This window comes from Cricetulus griseus, chromosome 3, assembly GCF_003668045.3.
Source record: "Cricetulus griseus strain 17A/GY chromosome 3, alternate assembly CriGri-PICRH-1.0, whole genome shotgun sequence".
Taxonomy (NCBI): Eukaryota; Metazoa; Chordata; class Mammalia; order Rodentia; family Cricetidae; genus Cricetulus; species Cricetulus griseus.
In genome coordinates this window covers 38,390,820-38,403,415 of record NC_048596.1, presented here as the reverse complement: position 1 = coordinate 38,403,415, position 12,596 = coordinate 38,390,820, and the positions used below count along the sequence as shown (strand labels likewise).

Here is a 12,596-nt window from a genome sequence, read left to right as displayed (position 1 = left end):
TGTGCATGCACGTGTGTGTGTGTGTGTGTGTGTGTGTGTGTGTGTGTGTGTGTGTGTGTGTTGTACATACATGTGTGTATGTGTGTTCATGTGCAAGCCAGAGGTCAGCATCATGTATCTTCCTCTAGTTCTCTCCATCATCTTCCTCTAGTCCTTACTGTGAGACAATGGCTCACTGAACCTGGAGCATCAGTTCAGCTAGACTCGCTGGCCAGCACGCCCCCAAAATCCTCCAGTCTCTGTCACCCCACTGCTCCAACACTAGACTATAGGCACAAACCACCATGCCCAGTTTTTATGTCCTTTCTGGGCATGAAGCTCAGGTCCCTGTGCTTATTTAGCAAGCACTTTACATCTCCCCAGTCCCATTTGCCTAATTCATACCATCAATATTGCAGAGTCCAGAAGAAAAAGGCGTGGAGTAGGCATGAAAAGAGACATATGGGCCACTAGTTCTCTGTCCCACTGGAAACACTCAGGAGCTTTAAATAGCCCTTTAAGCAATGTCACTGCATTGGCATGGGGGATGGCGTAGTGATAATGTAAAGATCTTCTAGTAATGCAGACAAGTGGCAACAGTGAGAGTCGCATACACTCATAGTGTGGTGAGCAGGAAGTGGATCCTTATTGATTCTAACCTTCCCTGCTGGGCAGAATTCACAAGGACTGACTCTGGGTGGAATGTCACTGCTCCATAATGAATGCTTCTGTTTATTCTCTGTTAGGAGCCGTGTGACCTGTCCCTCAGGCATGTCTAGACTTGAGTATCCTCATGGGTCCAATGCAGATAGCAAGAGATAGCTATGCTCAGAATTACTTGGGACATTCCTTGTCACAACATGTGGAAATCCCTAATAGTTTGTCAAACATAAGCTCAATTTTCAAGTTCTCCCAGCCAAAGGAGACTGTTTGCTCTTTCCCCTTCTCCCCTGCCAATAGGTGACCCGATAGAGTAACAATGAACCAGCATGCAGTGAGATCTCTTCCTCTGTATACCAAGGATATCAATAATGTGTGAAAAATAAAAAACCTGTTGGCATGTGGATTCACTTATATGAACCCATTTCAGTCTCACAGCCTCTCGATTGAATAGAATAAAAATAATTCTTACTGTTCCCATTTCAGAGTTGACAGAAGACTGATTTACAGAGGCCCCTGCTCACCCAGCCACAAGGTGGACAGGGTTTGCAAGACACACCCACTGCCTTCTAACCTGCTCCTGTTCTCAGCTACACAAACAGCTGCTGCCCTCATGTGTGGACAGCATGCTTCATCTAGACTGCCTATCACAGCAAAATCTTCTGTAGAGATACAAATGACACAGGTGGCTGCTGAGTACTGAAATGCAACCAATGGCAGACACTCACCTGCTATCCCAGGAAGCCAAGCTGGGAGTACCCATGAGTTTAAGGCTAGGTAGGGCTACATATAGAGAGCTTATCTCAAATAAATAAATAAAATAATAAAATAGATCTGCAAAGAAGGATCCTCCCTAAAATGCTCAGTAGTAGAATGGAGTCACACCGCTCCTTAGTTTGCCCTTGGGGAAGAGGGATCGATGGAGGAGTGGCTGAGAGACTCTTCTTGGCATGACTTACCACTGTTTCTCTCACCCTCTTTTTTTCTTTTTTTCTCCCGCTTTGTACAGGAGCCAATGCATCGGCCCCAGACCAACTGAGCTTAGCTTTAGCTTGGAACAGAGTTGACATCGCTCGCAGCCAGATCTTTATTTACGGGCAACAGTGGCCGGTAGAGTATACATCGTTACCCATCAAAAGCTCACGTGCTTGGCAATGGTGTTTAAGGAACCTATGAAAGAGGCTTAGAAAATTGGGGCGGGTGGGAGGGGGAGGAGAGATCACCCTTTGCTTAGCACTCACTGCCTGTGGCCTGGGCGCCCTTCTCGTGTTTGGGGACATACTGCCACCTAGTGGAAGATATAACTAAGCCCACCACCAAACATTCCCTGGCTCTTCTCAGCAATTTTCGGGTGCAAAACCTATCTTTTTATTCTATCTTTAAAGATACAGATAAGACAACGTTAAAATAAAGATAGGAGAGGATTCGTGTGTTTATGGTTATCTTTTAGGAGAGCAGAGCAGAAGGAGGAAGCTGCTGCCGCCAAATGGTGGCGTTCATGCTGATTTGCAACTGGGCCAGGCCTCTGTGTGCAGGTACCATCTGGTCCTGGTGGCAGAGCACAGGTCTGCCCTATGCCGGGCACAAGTGAACAAAAGCTTTATGTAACTATCCGTGGCTTTTTCCTGTCGCTTGGCTGCCGAAAATAAGAACTTGGGAAATGGGCCATTGGGTGATGTGTGCACACACCCACTGGTGGCAGCCCAGCAGCACCCTGGAACTAAGGCTCCCCGAACCTTCCAGCCCCAGGAGGTCTGGCCACAACTGAGCACCTGTCTTCTTAGGGTTCAGAGATTGCTAGTTGGGGATGTATTTGTTAAGGGGTCTGGACGTTGAAAAAACTGAAAACTGTAAAAGGAATATAAATCCCAGCCAGTTCTCCATCTAGAAAATATGTTGTTCTTTTAGTTAAGTGGCCCCAGTTTGCCTCTGGGGTGTTTATTTCTACACAGATTCCAAGCCTACTGGACCCTCGGATCTGTTTACCTGGGTTCCTATCCTCGAGTCAGCCAGGGCTCTCATTCAGACCCTAAGGAAGAAGAAAACGAAGGGAGGGAAGTGTCTAGCATTACCTTTACAGGCATTGCAGAAAACTAGCCAGGGAATCAATTGTCGGGAGGAAAACCTGGGGTCCCAAGGCTCCACAACATAAAAGGGGGTGGAGGCAGCTTCTAGATCCGGAAGTCCTTGACGTCTGTTTCCCAAGACATGAGCCTAGGGACCAGGAGTAGCACGTGAAGGGGGATGGGGAGGGCGAGGTACTGGGTCTCTAGGGTACATCTGGAGATTTACGCATGTCCCCAATCTGTTTCAAGCCCTCTGGGTGAGCACTGAAGAAGTGCGTTTCTCTGCTGGGGGCAGACTGACTGAATGCCTTGAATTGCAGGTAGGGTCTCTGGAGCAAGCCATGCTGGATGCCCTGGTTCTGGACAGAGTGGATTTTGTGAAATTGCTCATAGAGAATGGAGTAAGCATGCACCGTTTTCTCACCATCTCCAGACTAGAGGAACTGTACAACACGGTAGGGCCAAGCTAAGATGCCTTCCAGCCTCTGTTTTTCTTCTCTGTGTTTACCTTCTCCTGCCTTGCCCCCATGCCTGCGGTTCTTCTCCTGTCTCTCCTGTAATGCATGGATTACTCCTCACATGCACTCCCTCACAAGTGAATAGCCAACAGACACCAAGTCACCAGGACTTCACTTGTTTTAACTGCTCAGTTGTCAGCATCTTAGACAGAAGGGGATGTGATCACCCGAGGGCCTTGTTCTCAGATTCTAACACAAAACCACCAGCGAGTCTCTGTCAATCAGAACACATGTACTGTGTAAGCCTGGGGGTGTTTGAGACAAATATTACAGAGGAGGCTTGGTTTAGCACCAAGCACCAAAGCAGGCTGATTAAGTATCACGTATCATTTTTTTTCATCCTCAGAGCAATGAAGTTCATTTTTCCCATGACAGTATACAATATCTTGGAGTCGTCCAAACATGTTTCGTGGTGGTGGTTGTTCTTTGCAGCAGCATTCACCAAAAAAAGCCAACCAAGTTTAAAGAACTGATGCTGTTTTTTACCATTTCACGGATGAGAAAACTGAGGTGGTCTTAGTCTATTTGTGCTGCTACAACAGAATACCTGAGGCTGGGTAATATTTATGAAGAACGTATATTTTTTTCTCACAGTGCGGAAGGTTAGAAGTCAAGATCAAGGGGCCAGTAGGTTCATTATGTAGTGAGAGCCATTCTCTCATCCCAGAATGTGTCCACTGCAAGGGACAAACACTGTCCTCTTAAGGCAGAAAGGTTGGAAGTATGAAAGTGTGAACCCTCTCCTGTCTATACCTCAATTCCACTTACAAACCCTTGTGACCATCACCTAACAGCCCCACCTCTGTATTGACATGAAGCTCAACATGAATAATGTAGAGTCACAGAGGTGTAAAACATAGACAGGGGCTAAAAAGTAGTTTATTGAAGGTCCTAAATCTCTGAACAACAACAAAAAGAACTTGGTACCAAACTCAAGCTTCTTCTCAGAAGTTTCCTTTCCATGTACTGGCCACAATGTTTGTCCCACCACTGTGAGTGCAATGGGACAGAGCTATGGACTGTCCCTCAATAAGAGGTAGGTGATAGATAATAGCATCATTCTTCATCTCAACCCCACCAGAGGAAGGAAGCCAGCTGGCCGAGTAGATCCAGGTTTCTGCTTTCTCTGCAGATGTGCCTTACCTCAACACGCTGAGATTTACAATGAGAAATAGTACACTTTGGCATCATGACTTAGGTATCAGAGAGTAATGGTGGTGGAAAGGTTCATTCCAAATCCTAAAAAAGACAGAACGAAAGAACCCTGTTCCTGGACCTTAGACCAATAGGCTTCATTGCTCCGATCAACTGGCAGTACTATATTGAGAAAAATTATGAGGCAGCAAATGGAAACAACAATAATAATGATTTCTATCACTTATTGAATTCCAAGCACTATTTAATAGCTTATAAAGAAGTATTGCATCAGGCTGGGCGTTGGTGGCACACACCTTTAATCCCAGCACTCGGGAGGCAGAGGCAGGCAGATCTCTGTGAGTTCGAGGCCAGCCTGGTCTCCAGATCGAGTGCCAGGATAGGCTCCAAAGCTACACAGAGAAACCCTGTCTCGAAAAACCAAAAAAAAAAAAAAAAAAAAAAAAAAAAAAACGAAGAAGAAGAAGAAGAAGAAGAAGAAGAAGAAGAAGAAGAAGAAGAAGAAGAAGAAGAATTGCATCATTTAGTCCTCAGATAGCCCTATCAGATGAAGTGGTGTTATTCTCTTCATTGTAAAGAGAAGAGACTGCATCACAGCAAACTCTGTGATGCCTATATGCACAGTCAGGGTTAGGGTCAAGAACCTCAGCCCCAGTCATCACCACTGTTTTAGAACTTCCAATCATGTTGCCAGATCTAGCAAATAACTGCAGCACACCAGCAACATTTGGGTTTCAGATAAGCAATGACTCTTAGCATAAATATGGTTGTTCTTCATATCTTCATAGGATTCATTCTAGGAGTTACCACAAAAGAAAAAAATACCTTGGGATGCTCAACTTCCTCATCTAAATGACATCAGATTTGCACAGACTTTACATACATCATCCTACATATTTTTTAAGTAACCTCTTTCTGGAAGCTAAATAATAAAGCAGCTAAACTAGGAACTTTCCACTCTCATATATAATACCCAATTCAAGGTACATAGTTATTAGCCTGTATTTTCTAAGGCAGTGTTTCTCAACCTGTGGGTCATGACCCCTATAAGGGTTGCATATCAGATATTTACATTATGAATAATTACAGTAGTGAAATTACAGTTATAAAGTAGCAACAAAATAATTTTATGGTTTGGAGTCACCACACATGAAGAACTGTATTAAAGGGTCACAGCATTAGGGAAGTTGAGAACCACTGTTCTAAAGAATACTAAGAAAAATACCTGTACATCTTCAATACGCACATAATTTCCCCCAAATAGTTTCAATCCAGTTGGAGGACTTCGAAAATACAGACATCATGAGTGTGGAGGGCTGACTATATATTCCTAATATTGCATGAGGCATCATTGCTCATCTGAAATTCAAATTAGATTAGGTATTCTGTACTTTGCTCAGCATCCCTACTCCTAAGAGACCATGGAATAACAAACCATCTACTTTATTCTAAGCCTCAATAAATGCATACCCTTTCATGACCTCTTTTTCCCTGGCTATCTTAAGTCAGATGTCAGGGAGTTATCACCAAGATATAAAGCCAGTCCACTATTTCTGTACATCCTGGGAGCCAAGGATGACTTTTTTTATTTAATGGTTGAAACAAACAAAGGAAGCCACAATACTCTATGACATGTTTAAATTTATGAAATCTGGCCAGGTAGCATAGCAGCTGTGTATAATCCCAGAACTCAGAATGCTGAGGCAGGAGGCCTGTGGTTTGAGGCCAGCTGGGATTATACAGCAAAACCCTCTCCTAAAAACAGTATATGAAATTTGATTTTCTGTGACTATGAATAAAGTTTTATTGAAACATAGCCAAGATCACTTATTTATGTATATCCTGTAGCTGCTTTCATACAGTAATAACAGCTAAACAGACTTGAGAAAGACTGTATAGTCTACAAGCATTCACTACTGACTTTCTGGCCTTTTTCAGAGAAAGTTGGCCAATGCTTTTTTGAAACAAGTTTTTGATGACAACTTGGAAAACTACATTGCATTAAATTAAGAAGTTTCTATGGCAATGTGTCACAACCCCTGTGCTTTGTCTTGCTGTAAAACTAGTTCTTCCTATACCATTTGGCCCTGTTATCTCTTAGTTGACAATCAGTCTTACAATGCTTGAACCTACAACTTCAAACACATTTTTCTGTGATCCAAAATCCAGCCAGTCTTGGTTTCAAAGTGACAGATACAACTGAGCAACTAGAACAAGGCCCAGCACAAAGAGCTGCTGCCCTCCACCAGCCAAAACCCTTCCTTCCAGCTCCCTCATGCCTCACCACCTGGAGCCCCTGACAAGCAAAACTGTTTGATTGTTCTTTATCATTTTCAGAGACATGGGCCCTCAAATACATTGTACCACTTGGTCAGGGATGTCAAAAAGGTAAGAATCCTCTAGACCACAGGTCAGAGGTCCTGCCCTGAGTGCTTCCTGTGATAGACTGTACCTGTTATGCATGAGCTGCCCAGTCTCCATGTCCCTGCCAGCCCCCCATAGTTGCAGAGTGGTGTATGTGCATCTGCTTTGTAGCTTGGACAGTTCTGCTGACAATGCTGCTATGGTCCTTCCTCCGGTTGCCATGGATTTAGAAGCTTTCATTGAATGTAATGCTTTTCTATAGCAGATTCTAGGCTTTCCCTCATGCCAACGTGGATTTATGTCATTATTTATGTCTTTCCAAATGCCCCTTACAGTTGGGGAGTTAGTTTCCATGGTAGCTGACCACATGAAGTGCCTTCCTGCCAGCTCCTCACAATATCCTGTCTACCTTCATATAAAGTACAGTCAGAAGCTAAACAAAGGGGGTTCCACTATGCATTCCATCCTAACACTTTATTTTTCCAAAATATATTTTTATGCCCATCTATTCATTTTATTTTTTCAAATCTGATGGGTAATTCACAATTTATGGAAGAGGTTGAAGGGTAAGGATGTGATGAGTATATTCAGTGATTAGTAACATGCTAACATTGCCACAGATCTTTTATCAAGGAAAGCAGCAATGGCTGAGGCTTCCTGGTGATGGGCACACAGTATTGCATAGGCTGTCTACACACCTGAATTCATTTACTTTGCATAAAAATGTCCGAAGTAGGATTATAATGTCTTTATTACTGTTGTATAATATTCTCATTTAAGTTGAACATAGGAAGGTTATGTTTAACCTTAGACATACTTGCTCCTTTGCCCCGAACAGTCTCTTTTAAGAGTAGCTTGACTTCAGAACCTTTAACTCCAAAGAACAAAAGAGAAATTGTAGACCTTCCCTACCTCATAGGAATGCCACAGTACTACACAAGAACGCAAGGACATACGTAGAGAAATGACCTGGACGAGCAGCTTGATACTCAGTGGCAGGTTCCAGAGAGGGTGTACCATAGGATCGGAAAATAAAGAAGCTAGGAAAGTTGGGATCAAGCTCTGTGAAATGCCAAGCAAGCTTATTGTGAAGTCCAGCACCTTCTATACAATGTGTGGGGAAACAATGAGAGAGTCATCAGAAACCTATCCCACAATGGGACAGAGTCAGGAAGAAGCTGATCAAGCAATGCTGCCCAAAGGGAACAGGGGCTCCTTTATATGCACCATGTCCTGGCAGCCTTCACTGATCACCACAGCTTTTTAAGAAGGGGTTTTCCCAGGATCAGAAACCTCAGTTCTCCCAGAGCGCTGGCCCCAGGTCATTTCTGGTCTTGCTAAGCATGTTCTTGATTTTAGACAAGGAACTAAGTTCCTTCTCCATACATCAGGGCCTCGGGGAAAGTCCTGGGCTGGTTTGAGTCTCAACTGAGAATGAAAAGAACTGGACAAATATATCACCTCATAGAAAGTCCCAACTAGACGACCCTTAGTGAACTGTAAGCAACTCTTAATATTGTCTTCAAAGTGCTGGAGGCCCTGAGAGCTGCTTATAATTGGCCTATTTTAACCTGCTGGACCTTAGGAATGAGTAAAGGATGTAAGAACAAAAACATAATCCGAATCCACCTAAAAACACTGCTTTTTTTTTTCCTTACTACAACAAACCTTCCTTCCATTTACACACAATAATGAAAGATGTCCAGATTTGTGAGCATAGCCTATAGCTTTTGACATCAAGAGAAGCAGACCCTGGGTGGCTTGTTTACCCAAATCACTACTTTACTAAAATCCCGACTTTCCTCAGTCTGGCCTATATCAAGCCAATGTGGCATCTGTTTCTCCCGCAAACCCATTTCCTTCACACATTCTCCTTTTGCTTAATTTATCCTGACTTAAATTTTTCTGAAAACTAATCTCAGGTGATTAGGGTCCCACATAATCAACATATTCTTTGCTAAACTTTGACTCTCATGTTCGATAAATTATTTTTGGACATTTATAAAATACTAAATATGACAGCATTTCCTCACCTCAGATAGTCTGTGTCCAGCTAGAATGTAGAGCTTTCTCATAATGTAGCTAGGCTTTGGTCCCAGATCCCAGCCCTCAGCCAACCCAGAAATGGAAAAGTCACACACTCACTTTCCCGCCACCCCCCCTTTTCCCGGCAGTAAGGTCTTGCCTGATTTTCAAGTAGATTTTTGAAGTTCCATGAGTATAAATTATCAAGATCTCTCATATTAGCCTCTCTTCTCCATAGATTTCCACTTTGCAAGACCACTATCCGTTAGCTGAAGGTCCTTGAGCTGCCTTTTGCATTTGTTCATATCGAGAGCCTTATTAGAAGGTACCCTTGGGGTACTTTCTTCCCTTTGTTAAAGCTTCTTAGCTGGTAATGGGCCTTGAAAGAGATAGAAATTAATAAGAAAAGGGTGTTAAGAATGTGGAAGGCAGGCCTCACAGCAGGCCTTTAAGAGTGACCGGAATAATAGAGTGAGGATAGTTTCATGAACGATCTTTTACTCGTGCTGACTTAGGAACTGAGGAAGATGACTTTAAAACTCACCCAGAGTAGCACTGAACTGGCCTAGAAACAGTTTCTCTTTTTACTCAGAGAGCAGACTGCTAGTAAGAGGAGGGCAAAGACAATGCCTGTGTTTAGTTTCTTCTCCTAGAAAAAGTAGGCACAGGAAATGAAGACTTGTCTCCCTGATAAGGGGAACCTCTGGCTATTGGAGGAAAGGAAGGAATAGCCTTCTCACCCACAAAGGAACCAGATGTATCAACAGTTTATGATCACGGGTGAAATGGGCTGACAATGGGACTCTTTGTTGTATGTTTCTCAAAGATGTGAAGGGAAAGAAACTAAAATGTGGGTGCAAATTTCTTCCATGGTCCCAGATGACTTTTTCTAATTTAGGTGAAGTACTTACTCAGGAGATTCAAAAATCTAGGTTTCAAATGCTAAGAATGTCTTGGGACATTTAATTTTTAAAATTAAAAAATATAATAAGTAATATTAAAGAATATAATAAGTAATAATAAGAATATAATAAGTAATATTCTTTAAAATTAAAGAATATAATAAGATATATATATCTTATATATCTTATAATAAGATATATATATATATATATATATATATATATATATCTGTGAAAGTTGTAGCCAGTAGTCGTAATATAATACATATACACAGATTTGTACATGAGTTAGAAACATAGTTCTGGACCTTAAACACAGTATTTACTGAATTGTCTCTAAATCAAATGTAAATGATGCCTACAAACCCAAGGATACATTTCATAATTATCAGATCACCATAAGCCAATCAGGTCATCTCCAAGCCCTGCTGGCCTTTGAAACCAGTAGAAATGAGTGAAGAAAAATGCTTCCAAGATCTCAAATTATTTTATATCTTGAGAACAAGCTACAAGTAGTGTGGTAAAGAATTGCTATTCTCCATCCAGCAGAAGTTTGAACTGATATAAGCCAAACCAATTCGGGGAAGCAGTTTCATGCATAAATCCATCGACTATACTCATGGCTTTCCTATTAAACTAGTGGCTCAAGTCTGTCTGCACTTCTGTAAAATATAACCTGCTGTTTTAGTAGCTGTCTGCTCAATCTGTGGCTCCGGATGTTTCAAGCAGTGGTTTCTCTTTCTTCAATTAAATGTGCTAATACTTCAGATTATCTGTGCTGTCGTTCACCTCCACAGGAGGGTGATTTGAGTAGAATACATAGGCTAGGGTGAAATTAAGGTTTAAAGTTCATTTACATGGGAACTAAGACCCAGTTTTGCTGAATACAAAAGAGGGGAGGAAATAGAGGGAGGAGGGATGGAGGGAGGGAAGGAGGAAGGGAGGGAGGAAGGAAGGAAGAGATGGAGGGAAGAGAAGAGTTTTTGAAACTTTGGGTAAGGAAAGGAGATTTTCATAAGCCCATATGATAAATTCATGCAAATTTGTAGGAGCATTCTTATTTTTAAATAATCAATTGCCTGGTTTTTCACCTTGCTAGTCTACTAAACCATGGGTAACCTCCTTTCTTCCCGAGTGCTCCCCCACACTGAGCCCCACCCAGTGACAATTTTTCCCCATCAAGCCTGCCCCCCAAGTCTCTTTCACACTCTCCTTTGGTGAACCTGAAAATCAGCAATCATTTGTGACTTTCCACACCCCAAAGGAAACAAGCCTGTTTTCAAGGCTTATTCTGAGTTTCAAAGGAAAAAAATAAATCAGGGTTCCTAAACAGCTCAAATTGGACAGCCATACTATGAGCTGACACCTAAGGACAGTTCATTTTGAAGAGCAGATTCAACCTGTGAATTTGAACTGCTCTCGAGGACATCTTTAAGCATGGCATGACTTAAATTTTACCTTCAAGTAACGGTTCATAGCATGAAAACAACATTTTCAAGTTGTCAACCTGCCTCCCGATCCTCTCTACTAAGTCACTTGACTCTCGGGACCTACCCTGTGTTGTTAAGGCATGAAATGGGCCATCATCCTTGAGGCTTTGCCCGTTACTGAAGTCATGACCCACAGGGTGGGGACAGGACTAGGAACAGCAGACAGAATAAGAATGACTCTAGTATCATTATCTTGAATTCCAATTTGGAAAGATCCAAAGCAAAGGAAGGCTCCTCCAGAAGGCTGTTGTCACAACCTGTGGGGCATTCAAGCTGCCACACATCCTCTCTGCCTCCTCCAGAGCAGGCGAAGTGAGAGCACAGGTCCATCCACGTCAGTTCTGTGACCACCCCCAACCCCATACACCAAACTTCAGGGGACACCAACCCTGAGTGCTCTGCACAAAAGTCCCTGACCAATGGGTGGAGTAGATGGGTGCTGACTAACAGTTGGGCTTCTAGAAACAGGTGGGACCTGAGAAGCAATGGCCAAGGTCGCCTGATTTTAGAGCATAAAATGAGACATAGAAAAGGATGCAGAGTCACATGGGGTTGCACTAACAGAGCATAGCCAGTACTGTTTGCCCTGGGGACTCATTTCTCTGGTCTTCCTTAGCATGAAGACCTGAAACTCCCCTTCTGCCCTACACGTATGTCCTAGGATAAGCAATATAGATGCTTTGTCATTGATGTGTGTAAACCTCACCAAGTCAAGGCCACCATCCTCATCATGCAGCAAGGCTGCCATTTCCTTTAGAGTCTACCCAGGACACAGTTACCCCAACCAGGAATGATGAAGAGAGTGTAGCTACTTAATTTTGTTCCTGAGAACAAAACACACACATAACACACACACACACACACACACACACACACACACACACACACACACACACACAAACAGGCTGGATCCCAGCCATGTCAATTAATTTCATTGTTTCACTGATACATATTTTCAATAGCAAAAATCCCAAGAACCAACCACACCCCATATGTCATAAAAAGCAGAGGAAGTTCAAAGATAAAAAATTTCAAGAAAAATTTAAAACTATAGGTTTAATGACAGTATACAATGAAGCCTCCTTTAGCCAATTAAATGGATTTCCTACCGACAGAGATTCCCATGTCACACTCTTGAGATCCCTAGGTGGACTTCCACTGCCACCTGAACCTTAGATGGTAGAGAAGAGGTTCCACAAATCCAGGCTTGCAGCAAAAGCCACGCAGAGGAAGCAATGAGGCACACAGATATCTAACACACTGGAAGAGACAGGATGTGGTCCAGACCACATAGTCACCCAATTGCCCACAATGTGTGTGATATAAGCCGTCACTGGCAGAGGATGCTACCCTGCATCCGGAGTCAAGCAAGGCAGTGAGAGCTGCCAGTCATCTATGACCTCTGGAATTCATTCACTTCGAATCCCTTCTTCCTTG

The 12,596-nt window shown here is 42.9% G+C and overlaps 1 protein-coding gene across 22 annotated transcripts in view; it reads left to right on the top strand.

The window, feature by feature from the left end:
• LOC100770216 (transient receptor potential cation channel subfamily M member 3) overlaps positions 1-12,596 on the top strand; it is an 809,714-nt gene that overhangs the window by 714,739 nt on the left and 82,379 nt on the right. For 17 of the 22 annotated variants that reach the window (XM_035441905.1, XM_035441925.1, XM_027406525.2 and 14 more), the window contains 3 exons: positions 1,649-1,749; positions 3,026-3,160; positions 6,716-6,766. In XM_035441905.1, coding sequence (XP_035297796.1) covers positions 1,649-1,749; positions 3,026-3,160; positions 6,716-6,766 — 287 coding nt within the window. The remainder of the gene's footprint in view (positions 1-1,648; positions 1,750-3,025; positions 3,161-6,715; positions 6,767-12,596) is intronic. The other 5 variants (XM_035441922.1, XM_035441921.1, XM_035441920.1 and 2 more) reach the window with 1 other exon arrangement.